Source organism: Pseudophryne corroboree, chromosome 2 (assembly GCF_028390025.1).
Source record: "Pseudophryne corroboree isolate aPseCor3 chromosome 2, aPseCor3.hap2, whole genome shotgun sequence".
NCBI lineage: Eukaryota > Metazoa > Chordata > Amphibia > Anura > Myobatrachidae > Pseudophryne > Pseudophryne corroboree.
In genome coordinates, this window is record NC_086445.1 from 424,536,600 (window position 1) to 424,557,436 (window position 20,837).

A 20,837-nucleotide genomic window follows, 5' to 3' on the forward strand; every position below is an offset into this window, starting at 1 on the left:
GGCAGAAATTGCGGACGAGTCCGCAATTCTGCCCTGTCCATATGGAAAACCAGATAGGGGCTTTCACATGACAAAGCCGCCAATTCTGACACACGCCTAGCCGAAGCGAAGGCCAACAGCATGAATACTTTCCACGTGAGATACTTTAGCTCCACGGTCTTAAGTGGCTCAAACCAGTGGGATTTCAGGAAACCTCACACCACGTTAAGATCCCAAGGTGCCACTGGTGGCACAAAAGGGGGATGAATATGCAGCACTCCCTTAACAAACGTCTGAACCTCAGGCAGTGAAGCCAGTTATTTTTGAAAGAAAATGGACAGGGCCGAAAACTGGACCTTTATGGACCCTAATTTTAGGCCCATAGTCACTCCTGACTGTAGGAAGTGCAGGAATCGACCCATCTGGAATTCCTCTGTAGGGGCCTTCCTGGCCTCACACCAAGCAACATATTTTTGCTATATACGGTGATAATGCTTTGCGGTCACGTCCTTCCTAGCCTTTATCAGCGTAGGAATAACTTCATCCGGAATGCCTTTTTCCGCTAGGATCCGGCGTTCAACCGCCATGCCGTCAAACGCAGCCGCGGTAAGTCTTGGAACAGACAGGGCCCTTGTTGCAACAGGTCCTGTCTGAGAGGCAGAGGCCATGGGTCCTCTGTGAGCATTTCTTGAAGTTCCGGGTACCAACTCCTTCTTGGCCAATGCGGAACAATGAGTATTGTTCTCACTCCTCTTTTTCTTACAGTTCTCAGCACCTTTGGTATGAGAGGAAGAGGAGGAAACCCATAGACCGACTGGAACACCCACGGTGTTACTAGTGCGTCCACAGCTATCGCCTGAGGGTCCCTTGACCTGGCGCAATACCTTTTTAGCTTTTTGTTGAGGCGGGACGCCATCATGTCCACCTGTGGCAGTTCCCATCGATTTGCAATCTGCGTGAAGACTTCTTGATGAAGTCCCCACTCTCCCGGGTGGAGGTCGTGCCTGCTGAGGAAGTCTGCTTCCCAGTTGTCCACTCCCGGAATGAACACTGCTGACAGTGCGCTTACGTGATTCTCCGCCCAGCGAAGAATTCTGGTGGCTTCTACCATCGCCACCCTGCTCCTTGTGCCGCCTTGGCGGTTTACATGAGCCACTGCGGTCTGGCTGGATCAGAACCGGTTGGTCGTGAAGCAGGGTCTCCGCTTGACTTAGGGCGTTGCCCTTAGTTCCAGGAAATTGACGTGAAGGCAAGTCTCCTGCCTTGACCACAGCCCCTGGAAATTTCTTCCCTGTGTGACTGCCCCCCACCCTTGGAGGCTTGCATCCGTGGTCACCAGGACCCAGTCCTGAATGCCGAATCTGCGACCTTCGAGAAGGTGAGCACTCTGCAGTCACCACAGGAGAGACACCCTGGCTCTGGGGGATAGGGTGATTAACCGATGCATCCGAAGATGTGATCCGGACCACTTGTCCAGTAAGTCCCATTGGAAGGTCCTCGTATGGAACCTGCCGAAGGGAATGGCCTCGAATGATGCCACCTTCCTTCCCAGGACTCGAGTGCAGTGATGCACTGACACCTGTTTTGGTTTTAATAGATTCCTGACCAGTGTCACGAGCTCTCTCTATCGGGAGATAAACACTTTTCTGGTCTGTGTCTAGGATCATGCCTAGGAGAGGCAGATGAGCTGTAAGAACCAACTGCGACTTTGGAATATATAGAATCCAGCCGTGTTGCCGTTTCACTTCCAGAGAAAGTAATACGCTGTTCAGCAACTGCTCTCTTGATCTCGCTTTTATCGGGAGATCGTCCAAGTACGTGATAATAGTGACACCTTGCTTCCGCAGGAGCACCATCATTTCCGCCATTACCTTGGTGAATATTCTCAAGGCCGTGGAGAGACCAAACGGCAACGTCTGAAATTGGTAATGACCATCCCGTACCGCAATTCTGAGGTACGCCTGATGAGGTGGATAAATGGGGACATGAAGGTATGCATCCTTTATGTCCCGAGTCACCATAAAATCTCTCCCTTTCAGGCTTGCAATAACCGCTCTTAGCGATTCCATCTTGAACTTGAACCCTTTCAGGTATATGTTCAGGGATTTTAAATTCAATATGGGTCCGACCGAACCGTCTGGTTTCGGGACTACAACATGATCGAATAATAACCCCCTCTTTGTTGAAGGAGAGGAACCTTGACCACCACCTGTTGAAGATACAATTTATGAATTGCAGTTAACACTGTTTCCCTCTCGTGGGGGGAAGCCGGCAGGGAAGTCGGTGAGGGGGCATCTTCTCAAAGTCTAGCTTGCATCCCTGAGACACAATATCTATTGCCCAGGGATCTAACAGGGAGTGAACCCACTTGTGGCTGAACTTACGAAGACGTGCCCCCACCGGGCCTAGCTCCGCCTGTGGAGCCCCAGCGACATGCGGTGGATTTTTGTAGAGGCCGGGGAGGACTTCTGTTCCTGGGAACTAGCTGTTTTGTGTAGCTTCTTTCCTCTGCCCCCGCCTCTGGCAAGAAAGGACGCACCTCGGACTTTCTTGTTTCTTTATTCGAAAGGCTGCATTTGATAATGTCGTGCTTTCCTAGGCTGTGCAGGATATAAGGCAAAATATCAGAATTACCAGCTATAGCTGTGGAGACCAGGTCCGAGAACCCTTCTCCACACAATCCTCAGCCTTCCACATGCCTCTTAAGTCGGCATTATCTGTCCATTGCATATTCTACAGGACACGTCAAGCAGAAATCGACATAGCTTTGACTCTAGGACCCAGTATACTCATGTCTCTTTGGGCATGTTTTGTATATATATACACCTATCACTTAAGACAGCATCTTTTATATATATATATATATATATATATATATATACATATATATATCTATATGCATACTAGGGTCTCAATCTCTGCTGATAAGGTACCTGTCCACGCTGCCACAGCGCTATAAACCCATGCCGACACAATCGCCGGTCTGAGTAGTATACTAGAATGTGCACGCTATCTGCAGGATCCCTGAGAATAGCTAGTGCTACCTTCTGTGCAAACGGGACACCCTAGGGGAAGATTCCCATCACATCCTGGCCTTAGTGGCGAAAGGATACTGCCTGAGAATTTTTTGTGGGAAGCTGCAGTCTCTTGTCTGGAGATTCACGCTCTTTTTCCTCATGAGAGGAGGGAAATTTACCTCAGCTTTCTTCCCCTTAACATGTGTACCCTTGTGTCAGGGACAATTGAGTCATCAGTGATATGCAAATCATCTTTTATTACAATAATCATATATTGAATACCTTTCAGCCATCTTGGCTGTAACTTTGCATTATCGTAGTCGACACTGGAGTCAAACTCCGTGTCGATATCAGTGTTTATTATTTTGGATAGTGAGCATTGTGAGACTCTGAAGGTCTCTGTGACATAGGGACAGACATGGGTAGATTTCCTGTCTGTTCTCTAATCTTTTGTGCAATAAATTCACCTCAGCACTTACACATATCCAAACAGGTGTCGGCGTTGTCGACGGAGACACCCTCTCACACATATTTGCTCTCTCCCCTCCTTAGGGGAGCCTTTTACCTCAGACATGTCGACACACACGTACCGACACACCACACACACAGGGGATGCTCTATTTGAAGACAGTTCCCCCACAAGGCCCTTTGGAGAGACAGAGAGAGAGTATGCCAGCACACACCCCAGCGCTATATGACCCAGGAATCACACAGTAACTTAGTGTTAACCCAGTAGCTGCTGTATATATTGTTTTTACGCCAAATTTATGTGTCCCCCCTCTCTTTTCCACCCTCTCTATCGTGCAGGGGAGAGCCTGGGGAGCTTCCTCTCAGCGGAGCTGTGGAGAGAAAATGGCGCTGGTGAGTGCTGAGGCAGAAGGCCCCGCCCCCTCAGCGGTGGGCTTCTCCCGCGATTTTGTGTAAAATTAATGGCGGGGGCTCATGCATATAACTGTGTCCAACTGTATATATGCTGCTTTTGCCAGGAGGTACTTAATTGCTGCCCAGGGCGCCCTGCACCCTACAGTGACCGGAGTGTGTGGGTGTAATGTGGGAGCAATGGCGCACAGCTGCAGTGCTGTGCGCTACCTCATGTGAAGACAGGAGTCTTCTGCCGCCGATTTCGATGTCTTCTTGCTTCTGCCGGCTTCTGTCTTCTGGCTCTGCGAGGGGGACGGCGGCGCGGCTCCAGGAATGGACGACAAGGTCAGGTCCTGTGTTCGATCCCTCTGGAGCTAATGGTGTCCAGTAGCCTAAGAAGCGCAACCTAGCCGCAGTTAGTAGGTTGGCTTCTCTCCCCTCAGTACCACGTAGCAGAGAGTCTGTTGCCAGCAGAAGCTCTCTGAAAATAAAAAACCTAACTAAAATACTTTCTTATTAGCAAGCTCAGGAGAGCCCACTAAAAGCACCCAGCTCTGGCCGGGCACAGATTCTAACTGAGGTCTGGAGGAGGGGCATAGAGGGAGGAGCCAGTGCACACCAGTATTACTAAATCTTTCTTAGAGTGCCCAGTCTCCTGCGGAGCCCGTCTATTCCCCATGGTCCTTACGGAGTCCCCAGCATCCACTAGGACGTTAGAGAAAATAATAATGTAGAATTCAGAAGCCATTAAGATAAAACTAGGAGCAGGCAGGACCTACTGTATTACGGAGCTAGGGAAATTCCACCACATTCACAGAAAAAGCTCCCAAATGTTAGGTGCCCACAGCATTTCTTTCACATGGGATATTATAATCCCATGTCTACATGGGATCTACCCAGACCTGGTATATTCCATAAACTGTAATACAGATATAGGCCAACTGCCATTTGGCTTCTAACATGACGTCCTCTTGTTGACCCCTCCCTGTCATGCACCTGAAAAGGACTGCCAGATTGATTTGAGCAGCTTCCACTGTGGTTGGAAGCAGAAATCTTTCCTCAGCAGATATCATTGTGTTTGATATATGCAGAGCAAAAGCTTTATAAAATGAAACGTAATGACATCAGTAAAACCGCTAAGCAAGTTGGCACTATTGTCAGCTGCTGTCTGCCTAAGGTATCTTCCTTGGCACCTTGGGCGTTAAGGAAGAGTGGTTACTGGTTATTGAGGGGAGGAAGCTATTATCTGGTCAGCTTTATGCACTGTTGTTTTCACTATTTGAGACCACACCAACATGTGGATAATATTATATACATATAATTAATCCTACAAAGGTGGATTATTAATGGTTTTATAAATTTACAATCTGAAGTACAATTGCCTCCATTTGTGTAGAAGGAAGTATACTACTGTGCTGGGTATGTTAACGCCAGCACACACACAATGCAAATCACAAAGGAATAAATAAACAAAAAGGTTCAAGCATTTAAAGTTCTTCAATAACCTCACAGAAAACAAGATTTTACTTACTGGTAAATCTATTAGTAGTCCGTAGTGGATGCTGGGGACTCCGTAAGGACCATGGGGAATAGACGGGCTCCGCAGGAGACAGGGCACTTTTAGAAAGAATTTAGATTCTGGTGTGCTCTGGCTCCTGCCTCTATGTCCCTCCTCCAGACCTCAGTTAGAGAAACTGTGCCCGGAAGAGCTGACAGTACAAGGAAAGGATTTTGGAATCCAGGGCAAGACTCATACCAGCCACACCAATCACACCGTATAACTTGTGATAAACATACCCAGTTAACAGTATTAACAACAACAGAGCATCAGATCAACCCTGATGCAACCACAACATAACCCTTATTTAAGCAATAACTATATACAAGTATTGCAGAAGAAGTCCGCACTTGGGACGGGCGCCCAGCATCCACTACGGACTACGAGAAATAGATTTACCGGTAAATGATCTCATCTCCCAGCGCCGCCTCCGCCCCCCACTACTATGGCAACCAGCCCGGCATATTGCTGGGTCGGGGAAGCCAGCAGCAGCGTCCAATGCTGGATCCCACCCAGGAAGGACCCGTTTCCATTGGCGGTGTGAAAGGGGTATTACTAACAGATACCACTTTTTGGCACATACATACCTAATGACAGGCACATCGTATTGACACCCCCCCCCCCCCCCCCCTTACCGACACAGATTCCACTTACTGATACAAACACACCGAGACACACTTGCCGACAGCGCATACTGACAGACACTCATTACTGACAGATACAACTTAACACAGACACCCTCACTGACATAGATTATACTTACTGACACACACAACTTATTAGCACATACATACTTACTGACACAGATACAACTTACTGACACAAACACACCGACATGGAACCCTTTACCGAGACACCCCTTACTGACAAATATTCTACTTACTGACACCTTATTAACACAGATACACCTTACTGGCACATACATACTTACGGACAGACACTCCTTACTGACCGATACAACTTACTGACACACACACACACACACTGCCTTAGACACTACTTACTGAAACACACAACATAGATACACTTACTGACACAGACACTGCTTACTGACACTACTTACTGACACACACACTCAAACTTACTGACAGACACCACTTTAATGGGATGAGAGGAGACCCTGGGGCACGGGTGTGTACATATTGTGCCTCGACTTCCCACTTCCCTATAATTTGTAGTCTGCTCCCTACCATTGGTGGTTACCTGCTTTCCTCCCGGCAGCTCGGCTCCCCCTCCAGTCTCATCCTCTGGCATCCGGGAATGCACTGCAGTATAAATGGATACAGGGGTGCACTTTTCAGGCAGCCAAGAATAGCTGCTGCTGAGTCCCAGGGCTACATTGTGCAGCCGTTGTGGTCACGCATTTGGTGCCTTAAGTCACAGCAGGAAAGGGGAGGAGCTATGAGTGTAGCCCTACCTCCCCCTCCGGCCGGCCCGTCCTCAGAGTTGAGTGAAGAGCTGCTCTTCCTCCCCTTCGCATCACTCAGCACCACTCTGGGGGGAGGAGGCGCTCAGGAGTAGAGGGGCGAGTGACCCATCATCCCGCTCCGGACAGGACTTCAATGTACAGACTGGGGTACTGTCTGGCGGCGGGCGCAGTGCTGGCAGCAGCATTCAGTGAGTCAGGGTGACTCTTTGTAATGCTGTCAGCTATCTTGGCCATGCTAAAACTGCTGCAGGGCATACTGGGATGTGTAGTTCAACAATAGCTGGAGGGCCGAAGGTTCCCCATCCCTGCTCTAACCCATGAGCTCTATGCAGCTGGAGTTTGGAGACAGCAGACAGTGCAGACCGGGACAAACAGGAACAGCAGTCAGAACAGGCCAAGGTGAACACTCAACACATGCACTCCTGTGCATGAAATGGCTGCAGCAATACAGGCATGCCCACAAATCTCTGCTGGGGCTGACAAGGATCGGCTTCCTCCCTCGCTGCATAATCTGGTTACTAGGCAGCAAAATCTAGGGGCTATGGCGACCTGGCTCCTAGGAATTGTCGAGCCCTGCTGTAATCCGTAATTACTTTCATCAGTAACACTTCAATTGGTGGTCAGTGATAACATCAAATTCATTTTTCAAACCTGTACAGGTGTTAAAGACATAATAATAAGGAATCTGATACGGCCATTTATTAATTAAGCTCTCAACTGGGGGGGGGGGGGGGGGGGGGCGCTGTGGAATTTTATTCCTTAGCACTGACATGATGTTCCGATACGGAACATCACATTGCATCCACCACTTGAGTTTTCCATCACACCCTATAGAGATGCAAGATGAAATGAGGTGTGTGCAGACAGGCATTGCAGCAATGTCCGGCAGTACTTTACCTAGAATTAAAAGCCCCCCAGTGTCTATTTTTTTTTTATTTTTTTATTCATTGATAATTATTTTATATACAATAAATAAAATACAAACAACTTAACTACTAAAGATGTAGCAAGTGTTTCAACAAAGAAACACAAAACATAGCTTCCTTATCCAGCTTTAATCAGCCTAATTTTGGAATGTTAGGTATATTAAAAAAACAACACACACACACACACACACACACACACACACACACACACACACACACACACACACACACACACACACACACACACACACACACACAAAAAAAACAAAAAAACTTAATTCTAACATATAACAAACATCATTATAACTTCCCATACATCTAAGCAGCCAAAACAAACTTCCTGGCTATCACTTGGGACCAGTAAGAAAAACCCCAAACCACATCTGCTTCTGCAGCTGTAAAATAGTATCATATGCAGTTGAATAAAATGTGTTTTTTCACACAATTAAAACATTTGGCAGAAAACTGGAAATGCTCCAGAGTCAGGTTTTGGCCACATTACAGTGTGTTTCCTCATTGTAATGCACATAATTTGAATGCAAAGAAAAGGCCACTTTATAATGTTGTTTTGTAATTTATATTGAGCAGTAAATGAGTTCCAGTCTCACAAGAATACAGGAGTAGATGATGCTCACATGGGAGTTTGGAAAGACATGTATTCTGTGGGAAAACTGAACCTTGCTTCCTGTTGCATATAGGGAGGTGAAATTATATTGTTCAGAATGGTCCTACAGTCAGGCTTGAATTGGCCATTAAAGTTTCAGATGATCTTTGTGGTTGGCCTCAAGGAAATGGACTTAAGTTTACTTTATTGCCCTCTGCTATCAATAGCCAATGAAGTCCATACTGTCTGTTATGACCTACAAATGGTATAATATTAGAAATACAGAAAACACATATTGCCTCATGTGGAGCTGAACACATATTGGATGGAATTTACAATCAACAGAACTGCACCAATAACTGATTTACATCCATATGCAGGGGTGAGCCTGCATATAGTTTACATCAGACATAAATCAAATGCACTTATATCTAGTTTTTAAATTATTTGTATTCTAATATATGGGTTCTTTATTAGAATTTAACCATGAAAAATCTAATACAACAGGCAGGGGCACTTCTAGAGAGGAGGCGGCCCATGTGCAGGCTCCATCTGGGCCTCCTCCTATCTAGCAGTCTGCGCTGTTGACTCTGGGCACTAGGGTCACAAGGGGACCATAGCTCTGTCCCAGAGTCTAGTGCGCATCACCGAGTCTCTGGGAGAATGGTGTGGTGGCCATTTTCCCAGTGATTATCAGTTTGCAGTTCTGTGAGATACTCCTAGCCTAGTATGAGGGCAGTTACAGATGTATATACAAGTGAAAATTAAAACATTACCCTGTTAGGAAAACAAACAAACAACTAATGAAGACTGCATAAAGGTTAAACATGTGTTTTAATCTTGTACAGCTTAAATCATAATTGATAATTTAGCTGAATGCTGAAGGAATCATAGTAAAGTAGCAAAAACAAAAAATAGTACACAGCAATGTATAAATGAAGAGTGACAGGTGTCACCATGAGATAGAGAGAGACACCTTGTTTTCAGCAGCGTCGATTAATGATTAGCCCAAGACCTTGAGAACCTTCTGGAGTTGTATACTTAATACTCACATCACAGCTGTAGTCTTGAACTCAAAAATATCTCAGTCCCCCCACCTTACTTAAAAAACAAACAAAAAAACACTGGATATTTAAGCAGGATGTTCGTTAGCTATGCACCTAAATCGGACATGTATGCAAAGCAATGGTGGGGTGCCTGTGCAGAACAGGTCCTGTATAGTCGCACACCGTGCCCTCTGAACTGTAGCCTGATTGACAGGCTTTTGCCATTTGGAGGTAGGGAGTAGGTGGTGTTGGACAGCAATCCGGAAAATTGGGATAAGTCACCCCCTGTTTTCTGTGAGTGCAGAGGCCAGGGTCTGCATCTTACCACCTCATGGATCTGGGAGGCAAGTGTGGGATCAGTAATTGGAGGGCATGCTGATCCCTGTAATACCATTTGAAGGATCTTGAAGTGCCTCCAAGTGAGTTAGATCTCCATTTAGAAATACATAAATGTGGCTTAATCATATCTTTGCAAATACATGTAATTGTGATCTCTGTATTTCTACTATCATATAGGATGCAAATCCCGTTTGCTGTTCCATTATAGTGTTCTGGAGGATTTCTGAGTTTTTTTTCTTGTCCAGATTAACCCCAACTTTGCAAGCATCTGTAATGGACTTTTACATTTACCTGACCAACTTGCCATTTCTGTGTATTAACCTCATGCTTACTCAGATGGCCTCGCAAATGATCCAATGCTGCATCTTAGGATGCAGCACTCGTGTCTGCAATGCCGGCAGAAGTAGTCTTTTTCCTCTCCGATGCCTACTGCTGCATTAGCTTATTTTCACATCGCTGCTGCGTCTCTGAACCAGGCCTTATGTACAAATGAACCACTCTTAAGACTCAAGACCCAAACTTCAGAACCACCGTACATACTTTTATACTCACCATATCTGATGAATGATTTTAATCTGTTTTCAAATACCTAGAAATTTAAACAAAATAAATCATAGTTTAAATACAAAGTATTGGTGAAAAGCTGCTAAAATAATGCTTAAGAATTAAAAACGTCATAACTCAGACTTATTACAATTCGAGTTGATTGCATTCAAACAGCTTAGTGACAGTTTTATGTCTATTCTAATAAGTAACGTTTAAGCCATTAATCAATATTACCTAGCGGAAAAAGATTTCAGAAATATATTTTTACATGAACTGTGGAAAACTAGCGCTTCATAATTTACAGTACGTGTTATATCTTGCTTAGGGTCTCAAAACTAGTACTATGGATTGAGCACTGCGTTAATACATCCCCTCTAAATTCCAGACACTAGGGTCAATCTAGTTAGCAGCCAATTAACCCACTAACACAGTAGTTCCCAAACTTTTTTGAATCACGGTGCCCTAGAATATCAGACTTTTCTTTTCAAAGCACCCCTAGCTTTAACTTTCTTATTGAGAATTTTAGAAAGAAATATGAAATTACATCAATTGTGTTTGTGTGTCATCCATAGGTTCAGTTATGTGGTGAGGGACAAGATTTGCTTCTGTCTGTCATCATTTTATGAATGATAGCCACCAGCACTGGTCGTGGCTATTACGTTTACCAGAAATAATCTGAATTATTCCTGGACCACCAATCCAAAGCACCCCTGCAAGTGTCCCAAGGCACACCAGGGTGCCGCGGCACACAGTTTGAGAATCACTGCACTAGCATGTTTTCCATCCTGGCTGGAAACCCACACAAACATTGATGAAGCATGGGAAGAGAATGGTGAAATGGACAATTCGCTACTGTTACAGATATCCAATAAAAATAATGTAAAAAACAAAACAAAAACGAGTTTTATGGTAAGAACTTACCTTTGTTACATCTCTTTCTGCAAGGTACACTGGGCTCCACAAGGATTGGACAATGGGGTGTAGAATAGGATCTTGATCCGAGGCACCAACAGGCTCAAAGCTTTGACTGTTCCCAGAATGCACAGCGCCGCCTCCTATATCACCCCAACTCCCAGCACAGGAGCTCAGGGGTAAATGTATGAAGCAGTGATAAGAGTGGAGAAGTGAGCCAGTGGAGAAGTTGCCCATGGCATCCAATCAGCATTGAAGTAACATTTATAATGTGCATACTATAAAATTATACAGAGCAGCTGATTGGTTGCCATGGGCAACTTCTCCACTAGCTCACTTCTCCACTCTTATTATTCCTTCATACATTTACCCCTCAGTTTTTAGTTAACCAGCCCAATGCAGTAGCAGGAAGAGAGACGACAACGGTTAGTAGCCACATACACAACACTCATGACAGGAGAAGTGTCAGCTGCTAATGCCATACCAACCCAAAGAAGCTAAGTGCGTCAGGGTGGGCGCCTTGTGGAGCCCAGTGTACCTCGCAGAAAGAGTTTTAACAAAGGTAAGTTCTTACCATAAAACTCATTTTCTGCTGCGGGGTACACTGGGCTCCACAAGGATTGGACAATGGGGATGTCCTAAAGCAGTTCCTTATGGGAGGGGATGCACTGTAGCGGGCACAAGAACCCGGCGTCCAAAGGAAGCATCCTGGGAAGCGGCAGTATCGAAGGCATAGAACCTTATGAACGTGTTCCCTGAGGACCACGTAGCCGCCTTGCACAATTGATCAAGGGTCGCACCACGTTGGGCCGCCCAAGAAGGTCCAACAGAATGGGCCGTAATGTGAGCAGGAGCTGACAGACCAGCCCTCACATAAGCATCTGCAATCACCATTCTAATCCATCTGGCCAGGGTCTGCTTGTGAGCAGGCCAGCCACGTTTGTGAAATCCAAACAAAAACAAAGAGAATCAGATTTTCGAATAGAAGCAGTTCTCTTCACATAGATACGAAGAGCCCGTACCACATCCAAAGACCACTCTTTGGGAGACAAATCAGGAGAGACAAAGGCCGGAACCACAATCTCCTGATTAAGGTGGAACGAAGAAACCACCTTAGGTAAATATCCGGGACGAGTCCTAAGAACCGCCCGGTCACGGTGAAAAATCAGATATGGGGAACTACAAGACAAGGCACCCAGATCCGACACTCTTCTAGTAGAGGCAATATCCAGCAAGAACACCACCTTAAGGGAAAGCCACTTAAGTTCAGCTGAACCAGGGGTTCAAATGGAGGCTCCTGCAACGCCTCCAAAACCACCGACAAGTCCCAAGGAACCACAGGCGGGACATAGGAAGGTTGGATACGCAACACACCCTGAGTGAAAGTATGAACATCAGGTAAAGTCGCAATTTTTCTCTGAAACCACACAGACAAGGCAGAAATATGAACCTTGAGGAAGGCCAGACGCAGGCCTAAATCTAGGCCTTGCTGCAGAAAAGCCAAAAGTTTGGCTGTACTAAACTTGGAAGCGTCATAATTGTTAGATACACACTAAACAAAGTAGGAATGCCAGACCCTATGATAAATCCGAGCAGAAGCCGGTTTCCGGGCCCGCAACATAGTTTTAATGACCTCTTCAAAAAACCCTTAGCCCTCAAGACGGAAGCTTCAAGAGCCACGCCGTCAAAGATAGCCGGGCTAGGTCCTGGTAGACACAGAAGTCCTGAACGAGGAGGTCTGGGCATTGTGGAAGTTGAAGTGGACGGTCCGACGATAGGCCTTGCAGGTCTGAGAACCAGTGCCGTCTGGGCCACGCCGGAGCTATGAGAAGCAGATTTCCTCTTTCTTGCTTGAACTTCCGAATTACCCTGGGCAGGAGTGACACCGGAGGGAACACGTACGGCAGCCGAAACCTCCATGGCACTGCCAGCGCATCCACGAATGCTGCTTGAGGATCCCTTGTCCTTGTTCCGAAGACCGGAACCTTGTGATTGTGTCGAGACGCCATCAGATCTACATCTGGAAGACCCCACTTTTCCACTAGGAGTTGAAACACTTCTGGATGGAGGCCCCACTCGCCGGCATGTACGTCCTGACGACTGAGAAAGTCCGCTTCCCAATTCAGGACTCCTGGATTGAATATTGCCGATATGGTCGGTAGATGGCGTACCGCCCAACGTAGAATCCGTGAGACTTCCTTCATTGCCAAACGGCTTTAAGTGCCGCCTTGATGATTTATGTAAGCCACTGTGGTGGCGTTGTCCGACTGTACTTGAACAGGACGGTTCTGAATTAAATGCTGGGCCAGGTTCAACGCATTGAAGACCGCCCGCAACTCCAGAATGTTGATCGAGAGGAGAGATTCCTCCTTGGTCCACCGACCCTGAAGGGAGCGCTGCTCCAGCACCGCGTCCCAACCTCTTAGAATGGCATCTGTCGTCAACAGGACCCAGTTGGATATCCAGAAGGGACGACCCCTGCACAATTGTTGGTCCCGGAGCCACCAAAGCAGCGACAGACGGACCTCCGGAGTCAATAAGATCATTTGAGATCTGATCCGGTGAGGCAGGCCGTCCCACTCGGCTAGAATCAGCCTCTGGAGGGGGCGAGAGTGGAATTGAGCATACTCCACCATGTCGAATGCCGATACCATGAGGCCCAGCACCTGCATTGCCGAATGTATCGACACTTGCGGACGAGAAAGGAAGCCACGAATCCTGTCATGAAGCTTCAGGACTTTCTCCTGAGACAAGAACAACCTCTGATTGTGAGTGTCCAACAGCGCTCCCAGGTGCACCATGCTCGGAGCAGGGACCAGGGAGGATTTCTTCCAGGTGATGAGCCACCCGTGGGCTTGTAGAAACCGGACCGTCATATCCAGATGACGCAGGAGAAGATCTGGGGAATTTGCCAGAATTAATAAGTCGTCCAGATACGGCAGTATCCTGACCCCTTGACGGCGGAGTACCACCGTCATCACCGCCATAACTTTGGTGAAGACTCGCGGAGCCGTTGTCAAACCAAAAGGTAATGCCCGAAACTGGTAATGGACGTTGCCAATAGCAAACCTCATGTATTGTTGATGTGACAGTGCTATAGGAATATGCAGGTAAGCATCCTGTATGTCCAGGGAGACCATGTAGTCCCCAGGTTCCAAGGCCAGAACTATAGAGCGAAGAGTTTACATACGGAACTTGGAAATCTTCACAAACCTGTTCAATGCCTTGAGGTTGAGAATGGGCCGGGAGGACCCATTCGGTTTCGGGACTAGAAACAGCGGAGAATAGTACCCCTGGTCCCTCTGAGCAAGAGGCACTTGTACTACAACTCCTGTATCCAGGAGGGTCTGTACCACCGAGTGAAGAGTTTTTGTCTTTGTCTGGTCTAAAGGGACGTCTGTCTGGCAAAATCGATGAGGGGGTCGGTTTTTGAAAGCTATGGCGTAACCTGGAGTGACGACTTCCCGTACCCAGGCATCTGAAGTGGTCTTCAACCATTCCTGGGTATATCCTAGAAGCCGGTCCCCAACCCTGGGATCCCCCAGGGGGAGGCCCGCCCCATCATGCGGCAGGCTCATCGGTCTTGGCAGCTGGCTGACGGGCAGCCCAGGCTAGTTTGGGCTTCGGCTTACCAGGTTTGGAAGTGCGGGCCTGCTTATGGTACGCCTGACCTTTTGCTTTACCTGAAGGACGAAAGGGGCGAAAGAACATACCTTTAGCCTTCGACACAGAAGGAGCGGTATTAGGCAGACAGGCAGTAGCCAAGTCAGCCACAATCTTGGTTAAGTCCTCCCCAAACAGATTATCTCCCTTGAAAGGGTGTACCTCCAGGGTTTTTCTAGAGTCCAGATCCACAGACCAGGATTTCAGCCACAATATCCGGCGAGCCAGGACTGACGTAGTAGAGGCCTTGGCTGCTAGGATACCGGCATCAGAAGCCGCCTCTTTAATATATTGAGAAGCTGTGACAATATATGACAAGCATTGTCTAGCTTGGTCAGAGGAGATTTCAGCTTCTAACTCCAAGGCCCATGCTTCAATAGCCTCTGCAGCCCATGTAGCTGCAATAGTGGGCCTTTGTGCAGCACCCATGAGGGTGTAAATCGCTTTCAGACAACCCTCCACACGTTTATCCGTAGGCTCTTTAGAGACGTGACGGTAGTGACAGGTAGAGCTGAGGAAACCACCGTTCTAGCCACATGTCCACTGGAGGAGGCGTTTCCCAATTCTTAGACAGCTCAGGCGCGAGGGGATAGCGAGCCAGCATCTTCTTTTGAGGCACAAACGTCGTACCCGGGTTTTTCCAGGGTTCCTGACATATATCCACTAGGTGATCAGAGTGAGGTAAAACTTGTTTAACCTCCTTCTGATGCTTGAACCTATCTGGTTTCTTAGGAGGAACGGATGGCTCAGGATCATCCGTAATCTGCAGAATTAACTTAATAGCCTCCAAAAGATCAGGAACATCCACATGTGAACTACCCTCCCCATCAGCCGTATCTGAGTCAGAACCTGTGGGGTTAGTATATGTGCAGTCTTCATCAGACGAGGTGTCAGTGACGTCAGTGGATTGTGAGGAGACAAGCGCTCGCTTACAGGACCTCTTGGACTTAGGCGAGCGTTGGTCAGAGTTTTTAGTAGTCAAGGACTGGTTCAACTTCTTTAATTGAGCAGATAAATCGTCCGCCCATGGCGGGTTAGCTGCAGGGACCACATACGGTTGTACCGGCATTGGGGGTCCCATAGGGGGTGTTAGTTTATGAACTAGCGTATGCAGAAGTGTGGAAAAAGCGGCCCACGGTGGGTCAGTATGTGCTTCCGCTGCCACAGTCCCACTGGGGGGCAAGGAGCCCCCAGAACCAGAGCCCACAGCTGCTATATTCTCCTCATATTTGTCTGTGGCTTCAGCAACACCAGCAGTGTGTTCCGCCTCAGAACCGTTACCCTCAGAAGCAGAGATGATATAACGTGCAGTATGAGGTAACACAGTACAATTATCAGCAGCACTATACCTCTAAACCCAAACCCCTGCGCAGTGTAATCAGCACTAGCAGAGATAAAGGAGAGATATGGTGACTAAATCACAGAGAAAAATACGTAATACAGTATATCTTTGTGAAAATCCTATATTAGATAACACCTGACGCACCAAGCCCACTCAGGTTATGGAATATAAAGATAGCAAGATGAGTGAAAGACACGAAATGGACACCACTCAGCTATCAAATGCACACACAGAAAGTCACAGTTTGTACAATGCAGAGGTTATTACAGACAATAATACTGCACTGGACTAGCTTACACAGCTATATAACAATAGATATAACAGTACACAGTAAGAACTGGATGTATATCACGGGGTAATTGTACTATAAACCCCTGACTAAGTGCACTCTTTCTTTCTAACACTGACTAAAAAGGCAGGTAGAATACTTAAGTGTCATGTAAAGGCACAGTGCTGACAACCAGGCGGCTTTATATAGGAGGATTTGCCCAAGCAGTCCCAGGAACAGTGAGCTGAGGGATAATGGCTCCGCAGACACTGACAGGGAGTGAGGAAAAGACAGATATGCAGCTCCAGGGCGGGAACACTTGCTAGAAATGGCGCCCTGGGGCTGGGGGAGGGGCTTCAGGTCTAAGCCTTATCCCCTCTGCTGGCAAAACCACCGGGTACTGTGGGCGATATAAGAATTGGTTTAGAGAGAAAACCTGACCTGCGCCCATGCCCTGGTGATCTAGTGGGATCGCCTGTACTGCCACAGTGTCCACCGCCAGCGCGCGCGGCCCGCCTCCCACTGACCGCGGCGGATCGCGATAAAGACCGGGATCCCGCAAGCGGGACCCACTTACCACCTCCCGAAGCATGGCCACGCGATCCTGGAGAGCCCCAGCTGTGTGTGTCTTACGTGAAGAAAACTGGAGCCTCCGCTGTAGGTACCCGGCAACCAGGGCTTGGGAGTGTACAGCGCTGCTGGGGAGAGCTGGAGCTGCAGCAGTGAATGTCACAAGACATTTATCACAGCTGCTGCCCTTGAAGTCTTCACTTTTTACTTCAAAAAAAGCTTTTCTCAGGGCTGCTTGGAGCAGCCCCTCTGTTAAGTGCCTGCTTACTGCAGCACCAACTTACAAAACTGAGCTCCTGTGCTGGGAGGCGGGGTGATATAGGAGGCGGCGCTGTGCATTCTGGGAACAGTCAAAGCTTTGAGCCTGTTGGTGCCTCGGATCAAGATCCTATTCTACACCACATTGTCCAATCCTTGTGGAGCCCAGTGTACCCCGCAGCATAAAAAAAAATACTAAGTAATACCCTGTAATGATAATCATACAATTTTGCCAAGCTCTTCAGGTCTAGTTGCCAGATAAATCTGGTTGAAAAACTCTGAAACTGCATGGCCCGCACTTTAAGGTGCCCCCTCTTTCCATCATGTATTGTTTACCAAAGTGCATATAGGACCTAATTCAGACCTGATCGCAGCAGCAAATTTGTTCTCTAATAAGCAAAACCATGAGCACTGCAGGAGGGGCAGATATAACATGTGCAGAGAGAGTTAGATTTGGGTGGGGTGTGTTCAAACTGAAATATAAATTGCAGTGTAAAAATAAAGCAGCCAGTATTTACTCTGCACAGAAACAATATAACCCACCCAAATCTAAATCTTTCTGCAAATGTTATATCTGCCCCCCCTGTAGTGCACATGGTTTTGCCCATTAGAGAACAAATTTGCTGCTGCGATCAGGTCTGAAATAGGCCCATAATCTGTATGAATAACTTATTTCACAAGCTATTCCCTTATGTTTAAGAAGGTTCATGCTGTGTTTCTGTATGCTTCGCTAAAACTGATGAAAATGGTAACATTGCCCTTTCAGTACATATAATAATCACTGTTTTGGAAACGTTAATGGTGACTTCTGTCAGATAGGACCTTGACATTGACAAAAACATAGGCTATTCTAATTGTTCTGCTGTAAATAAAATGGTTGAATTGGAAAGCACACACAAAAACCATACTGAATATACGGTAGTACAAGGACTTAAAATGGGTTGACTAGCAAATGCAAAACAAGTCGTCTTGAGTACAATACAACTCAATGCTTCTATTGTGTCCTGCTCTGAATAGCACAGACACTGAATTCATTATATATTGTAACGCATCCCAGAAGAGATGACTCCTTCTGTGTATCAAGATCAAGGTCATATGTAGCACAATGTTTGGTTTATCGCATTAGTGTGTCCTGAAACATTACAGCACAAAGCACTGATTTCAGATAAGACGACTCCAAACTCTGTACAGTGCGTCTGTAATATGTTTTGTCAGGGACCACAAAATACTGTCAAGGTATTGTACATAACCAGGTACCCAAGGGCATAGCCATAACTCCATGGGCACCACAGTAACGCTATAAGGTGACCCTTCCCAATGCTTCTAGAGAACTCTCTTCAGAGCGCCTAAAAAATTAGACTTGCCCTGAAACCAAAAATCTTAAAACCCAACAGGTGTGAGACTATTGATAAACGCGCAGCTAATTTAATATGTCCCTTACTGGAGATTTCTCATTTCACCACTATGTCCCTTTCTGGGACAGTTCTAATCTCAGCGCTTGAGCCTCACCCACAACACATTTCATAAAAAGTTGTAATCAAGGAGAAGTTTCTCTCTAACAATGGCAAGGCAACGGATTAGCTCCGCCATGCCTGTGAGGGTGAAATGGGAGCACGGGAGAAGGAGTATATAGTGAGGGAGCATTACACAGCATTACTGAGAGGGAGAGACAGACCGCCAACTGTATAAGTGCTGATAAGTCCCCCTTTTCAAGGCAGGCAATGGCCAAAACCAATAGCTTAACAGGCAGTTACAGATACTTGGTAGACAACGGTTAGACCTAGGTCTGTTGCCAGCCCCATAGCAATGGTACCCCTTGCAATATACAGGTGAAACTCAGAAAATTAGAATATTGTGCAAAAGTTAATTTATTTCAGTAATTCAACATAAAAGGTGAAACCAATATATTATATAGACTCATTACATACAAAGTGAGATATTTCAAGCCTTTATTTGTTATAATTTTGATGATTGTGGCTTAGAGTTAAGATAACCCCAACTCGGGGGCGTGGCTTGGCCAGCTAACTAACAGGCAGCAGTTACTCTGAGCTCCTGGAGGACCCTATATAAAACTGCTATTTGCCCCGTTTATCTGACCCCTTGTCACCATCTGGGGTCCCCCTGCCTGTGTTCCCTGCCCAGCGAGGTGGTGGTGTGCTGTGGAGCTGGGGATTCTGTGTGCCCGGACTGAGGCCTTCCCGCCGCCCTGAAGCCGGGGACTCGATTTCCGCGATCCCGGCAGTGACCCCGCGCCCCCCCGGCTGGCGAACCCGCACCCCGCTCACCTGTGGGGCTTTCTACACTCCCGCAGTGCTTGCCCGCCGTGAGCCGCCCCCCTGAAGTGCCTATCTCTCCCTGTGCTGCGGCCCGCGAGACGCTGCTGGCCGGAGCTAGATCCGCGGGCAGCGGCCATCTTGGAGTACGGACCTGCGGTGCATGCGTCCCCTGCTGTGAAGGTGAGCCTGGGGGACCATGCACTATACTCAGCTGAGCTGCTGCAAAGATTGAGAGGCTGGGGATTAGCTGTGTGCAGTGTCCCAGCTGTCCCCCCCCCCCCTCCCTCTATTTACTGCTGCCTCTCACTCCCTGGGACCTGTACAGGGCATACTGACACCTCTGCCCATTTGAATGAAAGTTTCTGGGTTGTACTGGACTGGTATACATGTGAATGCCCAGGCACTTCCTTGCTGGTCAGTGTTTTGGCCTCCACATCTCTATAAAGCACCATTGCTCCGCATTCCCTTTTACTGTGGGAGACACAGCAAGCATCACTTACACATACCTTGTTGAATTGAAGGGACTGGAGCTCCCTCCTGCGGCGACTCCCTGAATTACACCCTTCCTTCAGGCTTTCTTATACTATAACGGGGGGTTTGCGGAGGCCTCCCCCACTGCTGTCTCTGCTCTTCTGGAGAGGGGGTTCACTTAGCACTGCGACACGGTGGCGGCTACCCTCCCATACCCAATTTTTTTACCCCGGGCAGAAGGATCCGGTATCCTGCAACAATGACACTCTCCTCTTCACAACATGGTGCCTGAACTTTGAATTACAATGACCTGACCGGGCCATGCTGAGGGGAACACGTGATATGTCGCCTGTATGTTGATACTCAGTTCGACGATAATTCCTTCTGACTACGCTTAGCACCATGCCTCATGCCGAAAAAACGTTACTCCAAGAAATCGTCAAATAATACAGCCAACTCGTCCCAAGCCAAGACTTTTCGTACACTATTTCGGCCACCTGTGTCCGATTCTACCTCGTCCGCCCCTCCATCGCCCTCCTTACTCTCCAGAGCCATGGAAGACAATGCGGCTCCCGGGCCCCCTGCACCATCTTCTCCTACAGTGGAATCCTCAGATTTATCTGCCATTCTCTCCAAATTGCGGTCCCTCCCCACCCGCCAGGACCTGCAGCAGGACCTTCAGTCCATGGAACAACGGATACAGGATTCCATTCAGACCCGTCTTTCTTCCATTCAGTCTGATGTCACTCATGTCGCAGATAGAGTGGTAACG

At 47.4% G+C, this 20,837-nt stretch overlaps 1 protein-coding gene across 1 annotated transcript in view; it reads right to left on the reverse strand.

Moving 5' to 3' along the window:
- Positions 1 to 20,837, reverse strand: part of GEMIN8 (gem nuclear organelle associated protein 8) — a 201,947-nt gene that overhangs the window by 94,388 nt on the left and 86,722 nt on the right. Inside the window, exon 2 of the mRNA XM_063953534.1 lies at positions 10,312 to 10,348. Within this exon, the coding sequence (XP_063809604.1) occupies positions 10,312 to 10,314 (3 nt within the window). The 5' untranslated portion in view covers positions 10,315 to 10,348. The remainder of the gene's footprint in view (positions 1 to 10,311; positions 10,349 to 20,837) is intronic.